At 53.8% G+C, this 21,761-nt stretch overlaps 1 protein-coding gene across 3 annotated transcripts; it reads left to right on the top strand.

Moving 5' to 3' along the window:
- Positions 1 to 2,121: 2,121 nt before the first annotated feature.
- LOC142842250 (protein MTSS 2) lies at positions 2,122 to 21,754 on the top strand. Of its 3 annotated transcripts, none has more exons than XM_075959092.1 (14): positions 2,140 to 2,301; positions 6,700 to 6,761; positions 6,854 to 6,927; positions 7,569 to 7,653; positions 7,755 to 7,846; positions 7,929 to 8,003; positions 9,249 to 9,406; positions 9,725 to 9,832; positions 10,668 to 10,765; positions 12,483 to 12,603; positions 19,608 to 19,682; positions 20,052 to 20,228; positions 20,409 to 20,574; positions 20,747 to 21,754. In XM_075959092.1, exons 1-14 carry the CDS (start codon positions 2,233 to 2,235, stop codon positions 21,532 to 21,534), a joined length of 2,148 nt encoding a protein of 715 aa, XP_075815207.1. In that variant the 5' UTR covers positions 2,140 to 2,232; the 3' UTR covers positions 21,535 to 21,754. The 3 variants fall into 3 exon arrangements, with proteins under 3 accessions (XP_075815206.1, XP_075815207.1, XP_075815204.1); XM_075959089.1 differs by having other exon boundaries at positions 12,387 to 12,603; XM_075959091.1 differs by lacking the exon at positions 19,608 to 19,682 and having other exon boundaries at positions 2,122 to 2,301; positions 12,387 to 12,603.
- The last annotated feature ends 7 nt before the right edge of the window (positions 21,755 to 21,761 follow it).

Here is a 21,761-nt window from a genome sequence, read left to right as displayed (position 1 = left end):
TCCAGGCCCCAGCTGGCTTCCTGGCTGGCTGCTAGCCCTGGCTCTCACCCCAAAGGGAGCCACTGGTAAACAGGAAATGCTTCCCCATGCAGTGCCTGCTCTGGGCACCATCAACAGCCTACAGGCTGAGATATATCCAGGCAGTGTATTGGCTGTTCCCACCAGCTGCAGGAAAGGGAATAGCCATGGGACCCCAAGTACTGTGGATCTGGATGCTAGAAAGGTGTTGCTGGACAGGGTCATGTCACACACATGCCAAGAAGCTGAATCTCACCAGTACCTGCCATGATGCAGACACTGATTCTGACTTCTGCCCATCTTCCCAGAGACAGTCTGAAGACTGCCCCCAAGTCCCAGAAAGGTGATTCCCCCAGCATCGACTATACAGAGCTATTGCAGCACTTTGAGAAAGTCCAGAAACAGCACCTGGAAGTAAGACACCAGCGCAGCGGACGTGGTGATCACCTGGACCGCAGGGTTATCCTCTGATGTGCCTGGCATGAAAAGGGCCCAGGTGGCCCATGAAGCACTCAGGGTCTCCAGATGAGGCCACAAGATGCCTAAGAACCTGCCTCGGGCAGGGCTGGACCTGACCACCAGCCCAGTATAGGGATGGAACAGACTGTTGTGTCAACCCCAGCTCCTCCCAGCAGAGTGCCTGGACCCCAGCACTGTCCACTACACCCTGGCTTGGGACCAATGGCTTCCCTCCTGAGTCGGGTCACAGCCTCAGAATCCAGAAGCAGCTTCTTTCTAATCCCCCTGAGAAGAGCTTGACCTTGGTCCCCAAAGCACTGGCATGGTGTGTATGTCTATGTACATCTGTGTAGATAATGCACAGGCCAGCACAAAGACCTCTACAGAATGATGTTCATCCCTGCCCAATAAAGAAATGACAGAATCCTTAACCAAACCTGCCTGCTCCTCTGCTGACACCTATACCTAGCCTGATGCTGTAGCTGCCCTGGGGCCTTGCCTGTCTTGGAAAGCTGGCCTCAGTACTGGGTCCTGCCCATTCATCTGATGGGGATGTGGGTCCGGTCCAGGGCTCAGCTCTTCCCAGGACCAGCATCGTACTCTTGGTTTTACTCCCATTCCTTAACCCTGCTTTCTGATTCTCTGTGCAGTGTGGACAGCAGGGCACTGCAGATCACTGAGTAGGAGGAAAGTAGTCAGAGACAGATGTCCCAACCTTTGATTTAGCTCAAAGAACCTCTGTACCTGTCACCAGACTTTAGCCCTTCTTGGCTTGGCCTTCGAATGAACTAATTGCCTGTTCTGTCCCTTTAGTTGCCAGGAGTTTGTGCTTGCCTTTCCCTAGAGCCCTAACTATGTGTACCCCATGAGAGTAGGTTCACTTGGAGTCTCCAGGACGACAGCAGTATTTACCGTCACCAACGGGCACATGCGTGCATCCACACACACTACACTGCAGGTCTGACACAGACCCCTACTCACAAGGAAGTTGGGCCAGGACACCATCACTATTTCCACCCCCAATCCAGGTGGCATCGGCACCAGTTAGAAAAGGAATGGAAGGATGTTTGTACAGGAGGGTGGACTTTATGGATGGTCTGTGGGGTGGACAGCTCCAATGCATCCAGCTCTCATTACCTTCTGCGCGCATTCCCTATCGGTCTGGCGGGATGTGCTAAGGACCGCATCCGCATCCGTGGCTGGACTCATCTTTAGAGAGCCCAAGGCCTTGAAGGTGCAAGGAGGGGGTGCTCCCGCCGGGGGCTGGCCGGGCCCCGCCCCTGCGCCGCCCCGACCCGCGGTGGCGCCCGCGCCCGCCAGCCCCTCTCGCCCGACCAGTCTGGCAGCGCCAAGGCTCGGATTTCAAAGCCCTGGTTTCTGGCCGTGAATGGGCCCTCGCCCGCCCGGCCTTTCCCACAGCCCCCTCCCGCGCTCCCTCCCTGCGGCCCTCCCTCCGCCGCGCCCACGTGACGCCCAAGCCTCGGCGGCTCGGATTACCGCCACCGCTGCTCCAGTGCCCGCGCCGAGGCTGCGCCACCAACTGCCCGCCTCGCCCCCAGCCCCACCGAGCCATGGCCCGCGCCGCCCGCCCACGGCCCGCAACCCCGGAGCGCCGCGCTACCGGCCGCTGAGAGCGCAGCCCCGAAGCGGGAGCCCCGGCGCGGCCCCGGAGCAGCGCCCGCAGCGGCCCGGCCCCTCCCCTACGCGGCTCCCCGCGCCCCTTGCGCGCCCTGCTGCCGCGCGCCCGGCCCCAGCATGGAGACGGCAGAGAAGGAGTGCGGCGCCCTGGGCGGGCTCTTCCAGGCCATCGTCAACGACATGAAGGTACCCCTGGGCGCGGAACCCCTCTGAGGGACGCATGGCGGGCAGCCGTATCCTGCTGTGGTCGTGCGGGGCGATGTTCGTGTGTGTGTGTGTGTGTGTGTGTGTGTGTGTGTGTGTGTGCGCGCGCGCGCGCTGTGTCCTTGTCTGAGCCTGTCCTGCTGCGCCCGCCTTGCACCCAGATCTCTGGGTGCCTGTCTGGGTTGGGGGGAGTCCTCGCAAGTTGGGGTGTCCATGAGGTCGCCCGGTGCGATCCAAGGCTGAGCACCCGCGAGCTCTCCCTGCCCCAGACCCCTAAACTAAGAATTGGGTTTGTTTCCAGTACCGACCCTTAAGTCCCTTTAACGAATCTAAGGTCTCTCGGGCCTCCGCCCCCTTCCACCACAATGCCCCCCCCACATACACCCCGAAGCCCAGACAATGCTGTCACCGCCAAAGCAGGAAAAAAATAATAAAGCAAAGAACCGTTAACTCTTTCCCCGCCAGCCTCCGTCTGCGTGGATGCAGCCCCACCCCCCACCAACAACCCCAGCAAGCTCCAGTACTCCGGTCCTCGGGTGGGGTCATCCCTGCAGCCCAAGGATAGGACTGAATCCACCTTGGGAGGAGGCAGGGAGAAGGCTCTGTGTTGGTGAAGCAACCCCGGGTTGGGGAAGCGCTTTCAGCAACCCCCACTTCCTGATCACTCAAGGTCAGACTGAGCTGGCATCCCTTTCAGGTGGGGAAACTGAGGCTTTGGAATGGCTCAAGGTCATTATGGAGACCCTTAGGTCCTGCTTCTCACCTCAGCCCTAATTTACCGAATATTTCCTCACCCCAAAAGAAGCCGGTATTTGACAGGACTGCCCCAAAACTGCCCAGGCAGAAGAGCCTTCCTTCAGTGGCAGGGTGGGAGTGTTTCTGCCCCCTCCCCCATCATACCCCTTCGTTCGTCTAGGAACAGGGTGGCAGACAGGGAGGGAACTAGGCCCTGCACAGAAACTCCTGAGCCTCCCCACTCCCCTACCCCAGGCTTACACATACTCAGCAAGAACCACCCTAGACCCTGGGGGCTGCGGAAGCCACACAGAGCTGCTCTCTACCCCAGGGGTTCCAGGCAAAGAAAGGTGCTTTAGGAAGGTGGTGGCTTGCAGAGAGATTAGAGACTGGGGCTCCCTCCCAATGCTGCCAGGGGAACACCCCCGGTGAGGAGAGCCACCTTCCAGATCCTTACCCCCACAAAAAAGAGGCCCAAAACCCACACTGGCCTGGGACTTGCCACCTAGCAGCGTGTGGGTGCCTTCCCATAGTTCCGTACTTTCCCTTGGGACCCCCATCCCTGGCAGCTCAGCCTGAGGGCCCCTTCACTGGCCCTTGGCATTTTTTTGCCCATCTTATAAGCATTTTAATCTTGGTACCAGCATCCCTTTCTGAAACTGGATAACCCAGACCACCTCCCCTGGCCACTCCTGGACTGGCAGAGGGTGGGAGCTGCCGGCACTGCCTCCCTCTGGCAGCCACTCTGCGAACACTGCAGCAAGCAGCCGCTTCTGCCCAGAAGAAACAGCAGGACTGTGTCCTCCATTTCCTCCAGTTGTAAGGAACACGGATGAGACACAGGTCCATTCTCAGCAAGGAGCTCGGGCTAAGTGGCAGGCAAGAGTTCTAGATATGTGGGGGCAGGATGGAAGAGGCTTTAGCAAGTATTGTCGCATCACATGTGATATGCCCCTACTAATGGCATGTATGTGATCAGGGACCCTGGCATAATAGAGGGAACTGGCCACCTCAATGCTGGTTGCCTGAACTTCAGAAGGCCGCTTTAGGCTGGTACCAGCATCCCTTTCTGAAACTGGGTAACCGAGACCACCTCTGGAAATTAAGGAGACTCAGACTGCCCATGGGGCTTACCCTCAGTGAACTCCCTCTGGAGGGAGCTACTAGAAAGCCCAACCCTGGATGAGGGATGGCCTTGGAGGGGGAGTCCCCAGTCATATCTTCAACTATAGGAACCGAGGATGGCACAGCCCCAGAGGCTGGGAGGGCCTTGGAGAGCTGGTTCGTCCTGCCTTCTGTCTCAGGCCAGCTGAACCCAGAGACTTGAACTTGCCTAGGGCCAGAGGCCTCATCCATAGAGGCATTGGGGCCCTCATCCCTCACCGGACTATCCAGAAAATGGGCTCATCATAAGCCAGAGTGGGGAGTGTCACACAGACACACAGGCCCTGGCTGTGGGGAAGGGCTCCCAGCAGAGAGGTCCTTGCCCTCTAAACCAGTTTCCCTTCACCCACAGTAAGTGCCCCCCGGAGCCCACATGCAAGCCCAGTGAGGGAGCTGTGTCCCTTCTCCTGATTTTACAACTGAAGAAACCTGAGGCTGGGGGGGACACGCCCAGGGTCACCCCCCAAAGCCACACACTCCACCTCAGCCCAGCTACTTCTGTCTCATCCTCCCCCGCCCCCGCCCCAGGGCAGTCCCCATGCTTGTGGCGGAACTGGTGTCTGGAACTGGTGTCTCCTTTGTTCTTCCAGTCTCTGTCACCTCCCCACCTAGAAGTGTAGGTGCTCATCACCCTGCTCCCCTGAAAACAGGACCCTTCCATCTTCAGTTAACCTTGCTGAGCCTCTCTTTCCTCATCAAGAAAATGGACTTCATTCAGGACTCTCACTCACAGGGTGCTAGGAGATGCATGAGCTGAGCATGCATGTTGTAAGGACTAACCCCTGGCCAGGCGATGCAGTTATAGGCCCAGTGATGGCAACAGGGGCTTGGATCCTGGGTCCAGTGAAGATGACGCTCTCCCTGGGGCACCTGTCATTCAGGTCTTTTCATCTCTTTTGCCTTTGAGATTCTTTATGAACCATGGTGACATGGGGAGTGGGGGGAGCCCAGGGCCTTAAAGACTGGGGTGTCCAGATTCATCTGAGAAGAAACTGGGCTTGCCTCTGCAACACCATTGTTTGTCCCCACCACAGGGGACTGCTCATGGGACCAAGCATTCATGGGGGCCAGAAGAACTAACTTTAGACACCCTGTACCCCAATATTTTCTCTGTACTCTGGAAGGAGGTCTTAGCAGGCTTTCTTAGCCATGTGGCATTTAGAAGGTGTAAGAGTAACCCCTCTTGATTTGTTTTGTTTGCTTGTTTGTTTGTTTGGTTTGGTTTTGGTGGGTTGTTTCTTTGTTTTCCGAGACAGGGTTTCTCAGTACAGAGTCTCAGGACTGTGGAGCCAGTCCTAGAACTTACCAGGCTGACCTCGAACTCACAGATATATCCGCCTGCCTCTGCCTCCCAAGTGCTGGGATTAAAGGTGTGCACCACCACTGCCCTTCTTGAAAGACCCCTAGAGGCCAATGCCTGGGTTAGCTCCTTTCTATCCAGAGCTGTGTGAGTAGGGACAGCCCACTCGCAAACTCCTCTTCCTCCAGCTTTGGTGCAGTCTCGGTATTTGCTTTCCCTGACACTGGCTTGACTGGCAGGGAGAAGGTGCTTCGGAGGAACTGTGAAACAGCCCACCTCCTTGCTGCCCCTGGAGAAGCTGCCTAGATCTACCCTGGGGTTCCAGCCAAGCACAGCCTCCCTTAGTCCTTGGGACCTGAGGCTCTGCTGTCCCTTTTACCTTGAGAGAAGCCTCAGCCCCAGCCTGCCTATGTGGGACAGGGACTGAGCCTTTGCTAGCCCTGGGCTACCTTTCAAAGAGCAAGGTTTCCCTCAGGGCCGCCCCCAGGCCAGGACTGAACTTTCTTCAGGCCTAGCAGCTATGAAGGGAGAGCATTCGCCAGAAAAGCCCCTTAATCAGACTGGACAACTCAGTCACCAGGAACCCGACCTCCCTATTGGGAAACCCCCTCCCAACTTAGAGTCTCTGGCCAGGCTAGGATAAAGGCCACACTGTTCCCCTGGAGGGGAGAGGAGGGGCTGGAGAAAGGTGGCTCTGTTGGCTGCACAAGGCCCCATTCAGCCTGGGGCCTACTTGTCCCAGGCAGGCTGACCAGGCTGTGGAGCAGCCATGGCCTCCCTGGTCCTGTTAGCCACTGGCGCTAGCCAGGGTTGACTAGCTTACCCAAAGCAGCTTCAGGGCCACATTAGACTTGTGTGCCTTCAGTTCTGCCAATCTCCACCTTCCACAGCACCCGTCCCCCAAACACTAGCAGGTCAGGGCCCACCTTCTACCACATGTGGTAGGGATATGGTGTCCTCCATTGGGCTGAGCCCAGAGCCTAATAAGAAAGCCCCTGAAGAGACTGTCTGCCACCCACTATCTCCTCCGTCTCCCCTAAGGGAACATGGCAGCACCAACTGCGGACACTTCTTCATGCCTAGCCCTGTGCCTGGGGCCCTCTCTACAGAGTTTGGACATGTGGGGAGCCCTATAGCCCCATATCTCACAACATCTTCCTTCCTCTCCCACGTCACCACAGAGCTCCTATCCCATCTGGGAGGACTTCAACTCCAAGGCCGCGAAGCTCCACTCTCAGCTGAGGTGAGTCGTGCAGGGTTGTCCACGCTGGGCAGGGACAGATAGAGAAGGGCCTCTCACCTGCTGACCATACCCCCCACTGTGTGTCTCCCCAGGACCACCGTGCTGGCTGCTGTGGCCTTCCTAGATGCCTTCCAGAAAGTAGCTGACATGGCCACCAACACCAGAGGTGGGGAGGGGGCGTGGTTGGAGGTGGGGGATGCGCCGGGTAGGCCGGGAGGCTGGAAAGGGATATGGGCCATGGGAAGGACACACAGGCCAGAGTGGAGACCTTGGCTTCTGCTGTGATGGCATGGGACAGGTGAGCGGTGACAGGGATATTACCAGGAGATCATCGTCTTGCAGTTGTAGGCGGCTCTGTAGTTTTTCAACCATCCCCATGTGCCATCTGAGAGTCGTTTGGTTAAGTAAATAGTCCTTGCAGACTCAGAGGCCCCTTTCCTCCTGGTTCATCTAGCAAGCACCTGGGCTTCTGTGCTTTTGAGTGATAACCCAACCCAGGGCTTCATCCTCCGGAATCTGCACACACCTGGGTCCCAGTAGAACCGTTAAGAAATTTTACTGGCTTTTCCTTGGGCGACTCATCTTTCTCCCAGCTAGGAAGGAGGGAAGGCTCCTGTTCTGGCCAGAAGGGTACCTGAAGCCAGAAGCCAAGGAAGGCTAGGATGGCCCCATGTCCCAGCCTAGTTTGGTGATGGAGGTGGGGCAGGGGCTTCCTTTGTGGAACAGCGCGCCCCCTCGTGGCCCGAGGCTGGGACTGCAGAGGCCCCCCAGCCAGGCCCCTTCCTATGCAGCTTGCTTCCTTGCCAGGGGCCACGCGGGACATTGGCTCAGCACTCACGCGCATGTGCATGCGCCACCGCAGCATCGAGACCAAGCTGCGGCAGTTCACCAAGTGAGTGGGCACAGAGGCTCGTAGGGGTATCCTAGCCTAGAGAGGCCATCCCTGCCCTCGCTCGGCCCCCTAGAGCCCTGATCCACAGCTCTCTCCCGCAGCGCACTGCTGGAGAGTCTGATCAATCCACTGCAGGAGCGCATCGAAGACTGGAAGAAGTCAGCCAACCAACTGGACAAGGACCACGCGAAAGGTAGAGTGGGATTTTGCGGGGGGGTTCCTGAACCTCTCCACAGGAACCCCTTACTATAGCCCCCCCCCTCACCTCTGCACAGAGTACAAACGAGCCAGGCATGAAATCAAAAAGAAGTCATCGGACACGCTGAAGCTGCAGAAGAAAGCACGCAAAGGTAGAGCCCGCGGCACCCCCGCTGAGGCCCAGTCCCTCGGGCCCCACTCCTTAGCCCCAACCGCCCTGTGGAGCACCCCCAGGGCATCGGTCATCCTGGCCAGGGGGATCCTGTCCCCAGCCCAGGACACTCCAACATGTCGGGTGGGACTGAGGGAGCACCCAGCACCCCAGACTGCCCAGGCCCCCACCCCTCCCCAGGAGTGGCTCATCCGGCTGTCTTTCACACATTCTTTCTTTCTCTGTCTCCTCTCCTCCTCCCACATCCGTCCTGTAGAGCTGCTTGGTAAGTCAAATGTCCGTCTCTCCAGCTGCTCCTTCCGTCCTTGTTGCATTTGTCTGCCTTCGCCCCCACCCCCCAGCTCAGGGCCATTGGAAGGAACCTCTCCAGGCCAAGAAGGAACAAAGAAGGCGCTTGGTCCACCAAGGGAGGGGCCTGGGGCACACTTCCCCTGGTGTCCTTGGGACCCTTGGCCAGAAGTGAGTCCTAAGCCACTGCTGGGTCAGTCTGCCAGGCCAGGAGGGGTTCACTGGCTGGGCAGGGTGGGGGTCGCAGGCCCTGGCTGCCACACTCCCACCAGGCCAGCCAGGTCCTTACCTGTTACCAACTCCTTCAGCCCCACCATTTCCTTTCCTCCACATCATCCTCTCACCCCTCTCTGTCTCTATCTCTCTCCCTCTCTCTCTGCTTTTTTGTGCTGTCCTTGTTGCTGTCCTTGTGCACTGGTGCCTGAGCTGAGTTATGATCCTTGCTGAGACTCTCCTCATCGCTCCCAAGGCCCGGCTACAGCTCCTGACCCCTGCACCTCTTAATGGCCTGGCCTGAAGCTGAGCTGAGCCCCTACCCTGCTCTTTGTCCTGCTTTCATCCATCTCTCTCTCTCTCTCTCTCTCTCTCTCTCTCTCTCTCTCTCTCTCTCTCTCTCTCGGTCAGGTAGCCATGTTGGGCCAGTTAAAGCATCTGAGTGATAGAGGCCTCCTGCTGGCCTCCCTGTAGTCTAGCTTACCCCAGATCCCAGGTGGCTGTGCAGCTTGGTGTCGCTGTGTCTGTCTGTCTGTCTGTCCGTGTGTCTTCTCTGCCTGCTCTGGTGGGACCAGCCCCTCTACAAGCCTTAAGCCTGCTCCATGCTCCCTGGCTCCTTTGTCCCCAACCCCACAGCCAAAAACACCACCACAGGGGCCTAAACCGTGGGTACAGCCAACCAGGCCAGCGTCCCCAGCGCGGCCTCTCCTCCCAACCCCTGCAGGGAAAGGAGACCTGCAGCCTCAGCTGGACAGCGCACTGCAAGATGTCAATGACATGTACCTGCTCCTGGAAGAGACAGAGAAGCAGGCAGTGCGCCGAGCGCTGATTGAGGAACGGGGCCGTTTCTGCACCTTCATCACCTTCCTTCAGCCTGTGGTGGTGGGTCTCTCGATGACTTGGCCCCTCCTCCCTGGGGAGGGGTGGGGAACAGACCCAAGTTAGACCTCTGAACCTCCTAGATTGCTTCTTGGAGATCCTGGGGGAATTCACGCAGGGCCCAGTGTACCTGACCTGAAAGCAGGTCTTACAGTGTGTGACATTCTGCCTCAGTCTAAACAGATGGTTTCAGAAGTTACCCTGGTTGTACAGACTCAGCCTGGATCAGCGTTGATGATCAGGGAAGGGCAAAAGAGGAGAGGCCTAACAGGCCTGTTTTGCCAGAGTGGGTGACCGGGTACTGACTGGTTGCTTCCTCAGAACGGCGAGCTGACCATGCTGGGAGAGATCACCCACCTGCAGGGCATCATTGACGACCTGGTGGTGCTGACCGCTGAGCCCCACAAGCTGCCTCCCGCCAGTGAGCAGGTGCGGCCGGCCTTGGAGTCAAGGGCCAAGACCAGGACCAGGGAAGAGGCAGTCCTGCCCTCATGTGGGGACAGTAGATAAAAGAGGGAAGTATTTTGGGGAGGCACTTGGGGGGAAAAGTCCAGGGGTTTCTGGGAATACCTGCCCTGATGACATACGAAGTGCTCAGGACCCAGTAGGGCTCAAAACATCACAGATGGGCAGAAACCGGGTCCCTGGGGCTTGGCGCTTCAAAACCAGAGATCCCTGGCTGCCATCCACTCCCAGAACACCACTCCTTCCCATTGAGCCAAACCCGCCCACCACACAGAAACACACTGCCCTGGACACCCCTGTGATTAGGAACCTACTGTGTACCCCACACTCCGTAGCACAACCCCCTCAGGGTACCTCACTGGGTTCTTTCAGTGGTTTTCTAAGCTGACTCAGAAAGGTCCAGAGAGGGGCTGGAGAGATGGCTCAGAGGTTAAGAGCACTGGCTGCTCTTCCAGAGGTCCTGAGTTCAATTCCCAGCAACCACATGGTGGCTCACAACCATCTGTACTGAGATCTGGCGTACGGGCATACAACAAAACAGAATGTTGTATACATAATAAATAAATAAATCTTTAAAAAAAAAAAAGAAAGGTCCAGAGAGGATCTCAAACCCTGATGTCATGGCACTGTCTTGACATGAGTCCTCGGGAGCGCATGCTTGTCCCTCGTCTCCTGCCTGGCAGGACAGGGCTCAGTCATAAGCCTGCCTTGGGAGAAGGCTAGGGTGGCTTTGAGATCTTCAGGGCATCTCCTAAGGTTAGGAGCTACCTCTAATGACCACTCCCATGTCTCTGTCCAGGTGATCAAAGATCTGAAGGGCTCTGACTACAGCTGGTCCTACCAGACGCCACCCTCGTCACCCAGCAGCTCCAGCTCCCGGAAGTCTAGCATGTGCAGGTGGGTGGGGAACTCATGGAAGTTGGGAGGATGTAATCCCAGGAAGGTCTAGGGGACCCAGGAAAGCTGAGTTGGCAATTGCTTCAGTGCCCCAGAACTCACATAGCATCTAAGCACCCCAAAGACTTTTCACATGTAGAGGACATGGGTGCAGGCGTTGGTTGGAAGGAAAGGCGGAAAGTGACTTCATTGATGGAGCATCTCGTGTGCCAGGCACCAAAGGTTCTTCTACAGTGAGTCCTAGCACCGTTGTGTCAGAGGGGAACTAAGACACTTGAGTGGTAATTTAGCCCTTGGTCTCTGCCAGGCTTAGGACACTGTGGTATGGTACTAAGACAGTGAGATCAAACTGCATGTGATGCAGGCCAGTAATCTTAGCACTTGGGGAGGGAAACAGGAAGATCAAGGGTTCAAAGCCAGCCTGGGATGCTCATTAAGACCCTGTCTCAAACAACAAATTTTAACAAGCTAGGTGGAGCACCATTTGTGGTAGCGCATGCCTTTAATCCTAGCACTTGGGGAGCAGAGACAAGTGTATCTCTATGAGTTCAAGGCCAGCCAAGACTATAGAGACTCTGCCTCAATAAACAATAAAAGAGTCTAAGATCAAGAAGTAGTGTGATGGTTTCTGGGAATGTCTGTTTGGGCTTCATGGGAAAGGACACTCCAGTCTGCTGGTTGCCTCCAGTTGGTCCCCGGCAGTTGCCACAGGCTTCAGCCCTGGCTTGCGTGGGCTTTTTTAGGTCTCATGGAGATGGGGAGAGGCTTGAATTCTTGCTCATCCATCAGGCTGGCCCTGAGACCAGTTTGAAGGAGATGCTTTTGGTTCAAGGGTCCTCGTAGGGAGGACAATGAACTCAGAACAGCTTATAGATTAGGGAAGCTCTGTCCCAGGTACCCCATTCCCCTGAATGCTCTCTGTCTGGGCACTGGGAGCTAGAGAGAAGCTGGACCCAGGGGTTAGGTGGGCCCACAGCCTCAGGGGCTTCTTATACATTGAGTGAGTAGCAGTGGCTGGTGGCCATCCTAGGAGGAATGTGAGAACAAAGGAGATATTCGGGGGCGGGACTTTGGAGGCCCAAGGCCATGCCCAGGAGAAGGGCCATCTTCAGTGCCAGGAATGCTAGCCAGAACTGGAATGACTGGACAAAAGAGAGAGCCACAGAAATCTGCATCCCTAGGGGGGGTGACAAGGTAGCACCCACCTAGCAAGCAGCCTCCGTCTCCAAATGCCCCCACCTCACCATATGCCAGATACCCAACTGTGACTAGACCGCAGCAGCCGGCTGTGGCTGCGAGGAGGCAGTGTAGGAGCTGTCAGCTTGTGTCTGCTCTCAGTTTGCAATGCCTGGTGACTCAGCTTCTCCATCCCGAATCTGATGGTAACGTGGGAGGCAGAGGGACTCCTCACATTGGGTGTGCCCTGATGGGGACTCCCCAGCACTCAGACATGCCATCCCGGAATGCTTCAGTAGTACCTGGGTCTTGGGACCTCGTAGTCTGACCTTTTCTTTTCTTTCCTTTGCTCCTCATCTCTCCCTACCCTCATCTGTCACTCTTCCCGCTCTAAACACACCTGTGTCTCCCTGTCTGGCTGCCATGCCCTCCTTCACTCCCTTAGTGCCCCCAGCAGCGGTAGCAGTGCCAAGGGTGGCGGAGCCCCATGGCCTGGGGGTGCCCAAACATACTCACCCAGTTCCACCTGTCGCTACCGCAGCCTAGCGCAGCCAGCCACCACCCGCCTCTCCAGTGTCTCCTCCCACGACTCTGGCTTCGTCTCCCAGGACGCCACCTACTCCAAGCCCCCTTCGCCCATGCCTTCCGACATCACCAGCCAGGTGAGTGAATATCAGGAGGACCACGTGGGTGGGGAACGGGCCTCGGGCTGTCCTTGAGAGGGGAAGCAATTAGCTCTTGGAGACTGGTCACATGGAATTCCTGCTAGTCCACGTTTCTATCATTTATCTCTGTATCCACGCTGCTTTTAAAGAGCGTATCACTGTGTTTTAGATGAGTTTCTTAAAAAGCATGTACCTGGATTTTCTTGTTTTATCCAACCTGACGTTTTCTGTGGGGATGATCCAAGCTAGACAAGCGCTCTGTCACTGAGATGTCCTCCAGCCTTAGCCATTGGTGTACGTGGCCGTTTTATTACTCATTGTTTTATGTGGGGGATGTTTTGCCTGCACTTTGTGCACTGTTTACATGCCTGGTATCTGAGGAGTTCGAAAGAGAGCGTTAGATTCCCCAGAGCTGGAGTCATGGACCGTTGTGAGCTGCAATGTGGATGCGGGGAAGTGAACCAGATGCTGAGCTGTCACCCACACATGTGGTATTTTTGAGTCAGGGTCTTAGGTAGGGTCTTAGATTTACCTCTGTGTGTGTGTGTGTCTGTGTATATGTGTCTGTCTGCCTGTGTGTATATGTGTGTGTGTGTGTGTGTGTGTGTGTGTGTGTGTGTGTGTGTGTGTATGTCTGTGTATATGTGTCTGCCTGCCTGTGTGTATCTGTGTATATGTGGGTGTGGTGGTGTCTGGGTGTGTAGGTGCACATGGCTGCAGATGCATATGGTGACTCAAGGTCAACCTTGGATATTATTTCTCAGGAGCCGTCCACCTTACTTTCTAAGGCAGGGTATCACTGACCTGGAACTCACCACGTAGGCCGGTTCCACGTGTCTTTGCTTCCCCAGTGTGGGGATTGCAAGCATACATAACCATGCTTGGCTTTTTTAAAAAATACATATGTTTCTTTTTACTATTTTAAATTGTGGGTAGGTGTGTGGCTGCAGGTGCCCTGGCTCCTCCAGCTGAAATTACAGCCAGTTGTGAACTCTCTGACATGAATGCTGGGAACCGAACTCAGGCCCTCTGGGAAAGCAGCAGCTCTTGATGGCTGAGCCAGCGCTCCAGTCATAGGCTTGCCTTTTCTCTATGGGTTCTAGGGATCAATCTCAGGTGTTCACTCTTGCCATCTCTCAGTCCCCAGTCAGTATGTTTACCCCGACTTTCATTGCTTCTGTTCTTCTGCTAGGGTTATAATTAAATGCATGTCACACTTCCTTCTGACTTCCTCTCTCTCTTTTCCTTTTTTACTACTACCCAATAAGAACTTAAGACTTTTTTGTTTAATTGATTCTTAAATGTTTTGTTTTGTTTCTGTTGTTACTGTTTTAAATCAGGGGCAGTTTTCCCTGTGTGTTGCAGGCTGGCCTCAAACTAGCAATCTCCCTCCTTCAGCCTCCCAAATTCTAGGATTACAGGACTATACCTCCAAGTCTGGCTTATTTCAATTTAGGCTTATAGAAGAGCTGCAGAAAACATACAGAGTCCCCAGGTGTCCTGTCCACAGTCTTACCTCAAGATCAATATCTTATCACCAAACAATTTTTTTTTACTTTACCCCCTTGATTTTTTTTATTTTATTTTATTTTATTTTATTTTTTTTTTGGTTTTTCGAGACAGGGTTTCTTTGTGGCTTTGGAGCCTGTCCTGGAACTAGCTGTGTAGACCAGGCTGGTCTCGAACTCACAGAGATCTGCCTGCCTCTGCCTCCCGAGTGCTGGGATTAAAGGCGTGCACCACCACCGCCCGGCTTACCCCCTTGATTTTTAAGCAGTGTCTCATTGTATAACTCAGGCTGGCCCCAAACTCTCAGTCTTCTTGCCTTAACCTTCTAAATGCTGTGATTGTGGTTGTGAGCCACCACTCCCACTTTAAATACAAAGGTGAAATTCTTTTTGTCCAGTACTAAGAATGGAATCCAAGACCTCATGCAGGCTAGGCAAGCACTCTACCACTGAGCCCCCAACCATTTTCAAACCCAGGGAAGTAAGACTGGTCCAGAAGCATCATATCACATGTTCTACAGCCTTTGTTTGTTTTATTTTGTTCTGTTTGGTTTCGTTTGGGTCCCACCCCCCTCCCATGCACACATACACATTAACTAGTTTTCGCTCTGTCCTTTCATCTGGTCCAGGAGATCAGCATCCAGCACAGAATCCTATGTTGCACCGAGTTCTTGTGCCTTCCATGCTTCTCCCGTGTACAATGGCCCAGTTTTCTTTCTTTCCCAACTTTGATGTTTTGAAGACTCCCATTCAGGCATTCTATAGGCTGCCTGTGAGTTTGGGCTGGTCTTATGTCTTCTTGCTGAGACTAAAAGGCCAAACATCTCTGGCAAGAACACCGCGGAAGTGGTGCTGTGTCCACATGGGATGTCATTTTGCCTTGTGGCTGGTGACGAGGTGGAGTTGATCAGACTACCCGTTGTTTATTTTCCTTTTGTAATTAATGAAGTATCCTATGGGTGACACCGTGGGACGCTACAAGACCCCTGTCCCCATCCACCGTTCACACCTTTATTTCAGTATCATCTGTTACAGTAGGTATTTCCCGATTCCATCTTTCCTCCCAGATTTATTAACTGAAATTCCACTGTAAAATCAACCTGTCCCTTCTCCCCATATATTTGTATAGCCATTTACTTTTTTATGCCATAATGGACTCATAAAACTATTTGATTCTATGGGTTAAAACCCATTACTACTGAATCTCGAGAATTTCTTTTATTTTTTAAATATTTATTTATTTATTATGTATACAATATTCTGTCTGTGTCTATGCCTGCGGGCCAGAAGAGGGCACCAGACCCCATTGCAGATGGTTGTGAGCCACCATGTGGTTGCTGGGAATTGAACTCAGGACCTTTGGTAGAGCACGCAGTGCTCTTAACCTCTGAGCCATCTCTCCAGCCCCTCGAGAATTTTTTTAATTGATATATTCTGTCCATCCATACAAAGTCAGTGTATCGTAATGGTATATCTGATAAGTCTGCAAACTGCACACTCAACGCAGCCAGCACAAAAAGCAAGACACAGCTTGATCCGCAAAGTCTGCATTACTCCATTGCTACCCTCCCACACCTGGCTCATGTGTGTGTGTGTGTGTGTGTGTGTGTGTGTGCGCGCGCGCGCGCGCGCGCGTGCCCCTATAATTTACTAGACTAGGAGTATAGTTTAGTTGTCAAGCCTTGGGTTTGATCCCAGTACCACAAAAAATTTATGTATATGGTTTATATGAAATCATATAGTACGTGCCTTATGTATTGACTTCTGCTCTCAGCATTATGTTTATGAGACATTAGATTTATCTGTTCTATATGGAAACGGGTATCATTTTCATTGATATGTAACATTCCATTGAATGTGTATGTAATTTATTTGAGTAGTCTGTGTTTTCTGGACATTTAGATAGTCCCCTGGTATTCTAGGTTCATTTCTGTTGCTGTGATAAAATATCGTAACAAAGAGGCCTCTTAAAAGAGAAAGGGATTTATTCATTTTATTATCCAGGTTATAGTCCATCCTTATGGGGAAGCCAAAGTAGGAGCTTCAAACAGCTCATTGACAGTCACTAGCAGAGAGCAGTGAATGAACCCATACATGCTTGCTTGTTTGCCGTGCTCACCCTGATTTCTCTGCTCACACAGATCAGGGCCCCCTGCCTAGGGACTGGTGCCGCCCACAGTGGGCTGAATCTATTAGTTCAAGACAACCCCCCATAGACATGTGCACAGGCCAATCTCTCTTCTCAAGGGTTGATACATTCTGTCAAGTTAACAAAGCTAACCATAGCCAGGCGATGGTGGCGCAAGCCTTTAATCCCAGCACTTGGGAGGCAGAGGCAGGCAGATCTCTGAGTTCGAGACCAGCCTGGTCTACCGAACTAGCTCCAGGACAGGCTCCAAAGCCACAGAGAAACCCTGTCTCCAAAAAAAACAAAACAAAACAAAAAAAAAAAACAAAGCTAACCATCACACCATGCTCTTTCTAATACACAGTTCTGTGGGTGGGAGTAGAATTCTTGAATCGCAGGATTCTTATTAACACGGTTATGACAGTTATTGGCTATGCCGCATCCCTACTGGCCCTGGTATTTTATAACTTTCCACGTTAGCCATTTTAATAGGCATACAGCAGTAGTACCCCGTATTTGAATGTTCCTTATGGTGATGTGGTAGAATGTTTTTCATACTTTTTCTTTGAGACAGGGTCTCACTACGTAGCCCTGGCTGTCCTGGAACTCACTCTGTAGACCAGACTTGACTCAGACTCACAGAGATTGGCCTGTCTCTGCCTCCAGAGTGCTGGAATTAAAGTTGTGTGCTTCTAGGCCTAATATATTTCTTTATACTTTTAAAGTACATTTGAATATATTCTTTTGTGCAGGGCCTATTCATATCATTTGCCCATTTTCCATGAGAGGAACAGTATTTGTGTATGTGCTGATTTTTAGAACTCTGCACATATTATAGATACATGTCCTTCGGCAGAAATATTCTCTGAGTATATATTTTCCTGAATTCATGTGCACCACTGCATGCAGTGCCCGAGGAGGCCTGAAGAAGGCATCAGACCCCTTAGAACTAGAATTACAGCTAGTTATGAGCCACCATGTGGGCACCGGGAACTGAACCCAGGTCGTCTACAAGAACAGCAGTGCTCTTAACTGCTGGCCTGTCCCTCCAGCCCCTTTAGTAGTATCTGAAGGACTAGAAGTTCTAAATTTAAAATCAATTTAATTTATCCATCTTAAAAATCATTAGTTCTTTTCCTGTCCTGAGATATTGGATCATTCAAAGACTCTTTATTCTGTCATCTTATTTCTCCAGACCTTTACTCTCTGATTTCTTTTTTTTTCTCAATATTTATATATTTATTGTATGTACAATGTTCTGTCTGCATGTGTGCCTGCATGCCAGAAGAGGGCACCAGATCTCATTATAGATGGTTGTGACTCAGTGTGGTTGCTGGGAATTGAAATCAGGACCTCTGAAAACACGAACACAGCCAGTGCTCTTAACCTCTGAACCATCTCTCCAGCTTCTCTCTGTTTTCTTTCTCCTGCTTTATTGCCCTGGCAGAGATTGCTAGCACTAAGTAAATACGTTGTTTGTGGATGTCTTTTCTTCTCTCCAGCCTCAGAGGGAAAGGTGTCAGTAGATCTTCTCTCTGGGGCTAAAGAAGTTTCATACTGTTAATGGTTTGTGTTGTTTTCATTTTTCTGTGTGTGGACATTGAATTTCCTTGCTGAGTTTTTTTTTTAATATTTATTTATTATGTATACAATATTCTGTCTGTGTGTATCCCTGCAGGCCAGAAGAGGGCACCAGACCCCATTACAAATGGTTGTGAGCCACCATGTGGTTGCTGGGAATTGAACTCAGGACCTTTGGAAGAGCAGGCAATGCTCTTAACCTCTGAGCCATCTCTCCAGCCCTCCTTGCTGAGTTTTAACATTGGATTTCTTAACTGTCTAATGTCACATCGCTGAATGCGAATGTGTTGTTTCCCCCTCGGTCCTCTTCTCTGGTGCCTTGTTCTCTTTCATCGGGTGGTCTTGGCTCATCGGGTGGTCTTGGCTCTCCACTGTAGGAAGTCTAGTAGTCTAAATGGAGGAGGTATGGAAATGGTGGCGGGGGAAGGTACTGAAGCCACCCTGGCCTGGCTGACCCATCCCACAGTGATGGGGCATCCCCCAACTTCAGCTCTGGTCTCAGCGCCAGAGTCAGCATCCTCCTCGAGATCCTGTACCCGACTATCCTCTTCCTCCCTGCTGCTGAGTGTCTGCCCCAGAGACTCACGCGCCTCATCCTGCCCGACCGCTGCCCAGTGCCTAGCCACAGTCCCAATTCTTCCCTTACTCTAGGTCATACGTGTGCTTAAGCACAAAGAACTGATGGGCAGCTCAGCCACATGTACCCAGAATGGCGCTCAGGACTCTAGGTCGTCCCTTTCCTGAGGAAATAGTGACATCATCGGCCAAGATGCCCAAACCAGACATCCGTCTTTGTCCTTGGTGTCACTCTTTCCTTTGCTGCCATGCATAAACTGTCAGCAGTGAATCCTAAGTTGAAGACTTAAAAATATGGACTGGGTTTATCCCATGCTTTTTCAGACCTAGGCCAGCTGGCCTTGGTGAGTTCCCGATAGAACATCCCCATTGTCTCAGTGTGTGGGTGCACCCCTCGTGGTCCTGAGTTCCTTGCTCGTGCTCCGTCTCATTCTGCTCCTGATTTGGACCTTGAGATTTCTGTCCGGTGCTCCCATGTGGGTCTCTGTCTCTGTCTCCTTTCATCGCCTGATGAAGGTTAATATTCAGGAGGATGCCTATATGTTTGTCTTTGGATTCACCTTCTTATTTAGCTTCTCTAGGAACATGAATTATAAGCTCAGTGCCCTTTATTTATGGCTAGAAACCAAATATAAGTGAGTACATCCCATGTTCCTCTTTTTGGGTCTGGCTTACCTCACTCAGGATAGCTGAACATAGTGGACAATGAGGACTACTGAGAACTCAAGAACAATGGCAATGGGTTTTTGATCCTACTGCACGTACTGGCTTTGTGGGAGCCTAGGCAGTTTGGATGCTCACCTTACGAGACCTGGATAGAGGTGGGCAGTCCTTGGGCTTCCCACAGGTCAGGGAACCCTGATTGCTCTTCGAGCAGATGAGGGAGGGGGACTTGATCGGGGGAGGGGGAGGGAAATGGGAAGCAGTTGCGGGGAAGAGGCAGAAATCCTTAATAAATAAATAAATTAAAAAAAAAATATGGACTGGGTTGTGGGCAAGTTGGCGCCTGCAGGATGTTCCCTGGGACGCTGCCTTCTGTGGTGGTCTTGGTGACTGTCATACCAGGAGGGGAGTACGGGGTGAAGTGCTTTATCAAACCGCTCACTGCATGCTACCGCTGTGACCAGAACTCTTTTCTCCTCCCTGCCTCCCTGGCCTGTCTGTCCGCGGGCCCCGTCTGCGACCACCCACTCGCCTCTGCATGGCAGAAGTCCTCCAGCTCTGCGTCCTCCGAGGCCTCAGAAACCTGCCAGTCGGTTAGCGAGTGCAGCTCCCCTACCTCGGTCAGTGCCCTTGGCCCCAGTCCCGTTGCCATCACCAGCTACCCATCCCATATCCTCCTAACCCGGGGCATTGCTACAGCAGGGCAGCCAGATTCCGCGAGAAAGCGATATGTAACGGAGCTTTCTTTGTGAAGCAGACGCTTGGGCATTTGCTGTGGCCATGCCTTTGAGTCTTGGAACAACCTGCCCTGCTCTGAGCTGGTGGGACTGAAGTCACCACTGCCCACCGGATTCGGGCCTTAGCCCTTATTGTAAACAATAGGCCCCTCACAGATCAGCACTCCCTGAGCCTCAACCACAAAGAAGGGCCTCTTTGGTCACTGGCAGTAAGGCCAAGAGTCCTTCTGACTTGCTTGCCCTACCTTGCAGGACTGGACCAAGGCGGGTCCCCATGAACAGCCCTCGGCCACCACCCTGCAGCGGAGGAAAGATCGTGTGGAGCTCCTGCGAGACACTGAGCCAGGCCCTGCTGGTGGAAGCATTGTGGGCCCCAGTGGAGAGGAGGTACCACGAACCAGGATGTCTCCTGCCACCATAGCAGCCAAGGTAAGTAGACAGCTCCCCAGCCAGACCCACCTCTGCTCTCGAGTCAATGCCAGGATGTCCACATGCCTGCAGGTGGTCTTCCGGGCCTACTCTCTCCACCTTAATGGAGCTCTCTAAAGTCCCTAAAGAGGGTTTGACGTGGAGTGTGAGGCTTTAGTCCGCCATTTTCCCCACCCTCAGCATGGTGAGGAAGTGTCCCCTGCAGCCAGCGACCTGGCCATGGTGCTGACCCGTGGGCTGAGCCTGGAACACCAGAAGAGCAGCCGGGACTCACTGCAGTACTCCAGCGGCTACAGCACACAGACCACCACGCCTTCGTGCTCCGAGGACACCATTCCCTCCCAGGGTAGGCCTAGAGGGGTCCCTCAGGTTGTATGTGCTTGCTGGGCCTTCACCACCCCAGGACCCACCCAACCCAGGACAACTGGGATGAGGCCTTCCTTCTCTCTGTCTCCTTGAGTAAATGTGGGGTTCAGGGAGCACCTTGGTCCTGGGTTCACCACACCCTGTGTCTCCAGGCTCAGACTATGACTGCTACTCTGTGAATGGGGATGCCGACAGCGAGGGCCCCCCTGAGTTCGACAAATCATCCACCATCCCTCGGAACAGCAACATTGCCCAGAACTACCGCCGCCTGATCCAGACCAAGCGCCCTGCCTCAACTGCTGGGCTGCCCACTGCAGGGCTGCCCACAGCCATGGGGCTACCTTCAGGTGCACCTCCTGGTGTGGCCACCATCCGCCGCACACCCTCTACCAAGCCCACTGTGCGCCGCGCCCTGTCCAGCGCTGGCCCCATCCCCATTCGCCCACCCATCGTCCCTGTGAAGACACCCACGGTACCCGACTCCCCTGGTTATGTGGGGCCTACTCGGGCAGGCAGCGAGGAGTGTGTCTTCTACACAGACGAAGTGGCTTCGCCTCTGGCTCCAGACCTGGCCAAAGCCTCCCCAAAGAGGCTCAGCCTCCCCAACACAGCCTGGGGCAGCCCTTCCCCAGAGGCGGCCAGCTACAGCGGGGCTGGGGTTGGGCTGGCCACTGAGGACGATGAAGAGCAGCAGCTGGCTGCCAACAGGCACAGCCTGGTAGAGAAGCTCGGGGAGCTGGTGGCCGGCGCCCATGCCCTGGGTGAGGGCCAGTTCCCCTTCCCGACGGCTCTGTCAGCCACGGCCTCGGAGGAGACGCCCACCCCACCCCCTGCTGCCACCAGTGACCCCCCAGCCGAAGACATGCTGGTGGCAATTCGACGCGGGGTCCGACTCCGCAGGACCGTCACCAACGACAGGTCGGCGCCCCGTATCTTATGATGGTGCCACCCTCCCCTTCATGTTTGGGCTGGCACAAGTAGGGGGCCTGGTCTGCAAGCGATGGCCAGCCACTCTGAGCAGTGGCACAGCCAGAAGACAGAACAGCGCCAGGAATGAGGCACAGCCACTTTAAAGAAAGACGACCAGGCTGATCTCAGCATCTCACGGGAGGCGACTTCCTTTCCGCACCTCGCCAGGACAGAGCCTGTTTTATACTTTCCTCACCT

The sequence above is a fragment of the Microtus pennsylvanicus genome, unplaced genomic scaffold (assembly GCF_037038515.1).
Source record: "Microtus pennsylvanicus isolate mMicPen1 unplaced genomic scaffold, mMicPen1.hap1 Scaffold_336, whole genome shotgun sequence".
Taxonomy (NCBI): Eukaryota; Metazoa; Chordata; class Mammalia; order Rodentia; family Cricetidae; genus Microtus; species Microtus pennsylvanicus.
This window is presented reverse-complemented; position numbering and strand designations above follow the sequence as displayed.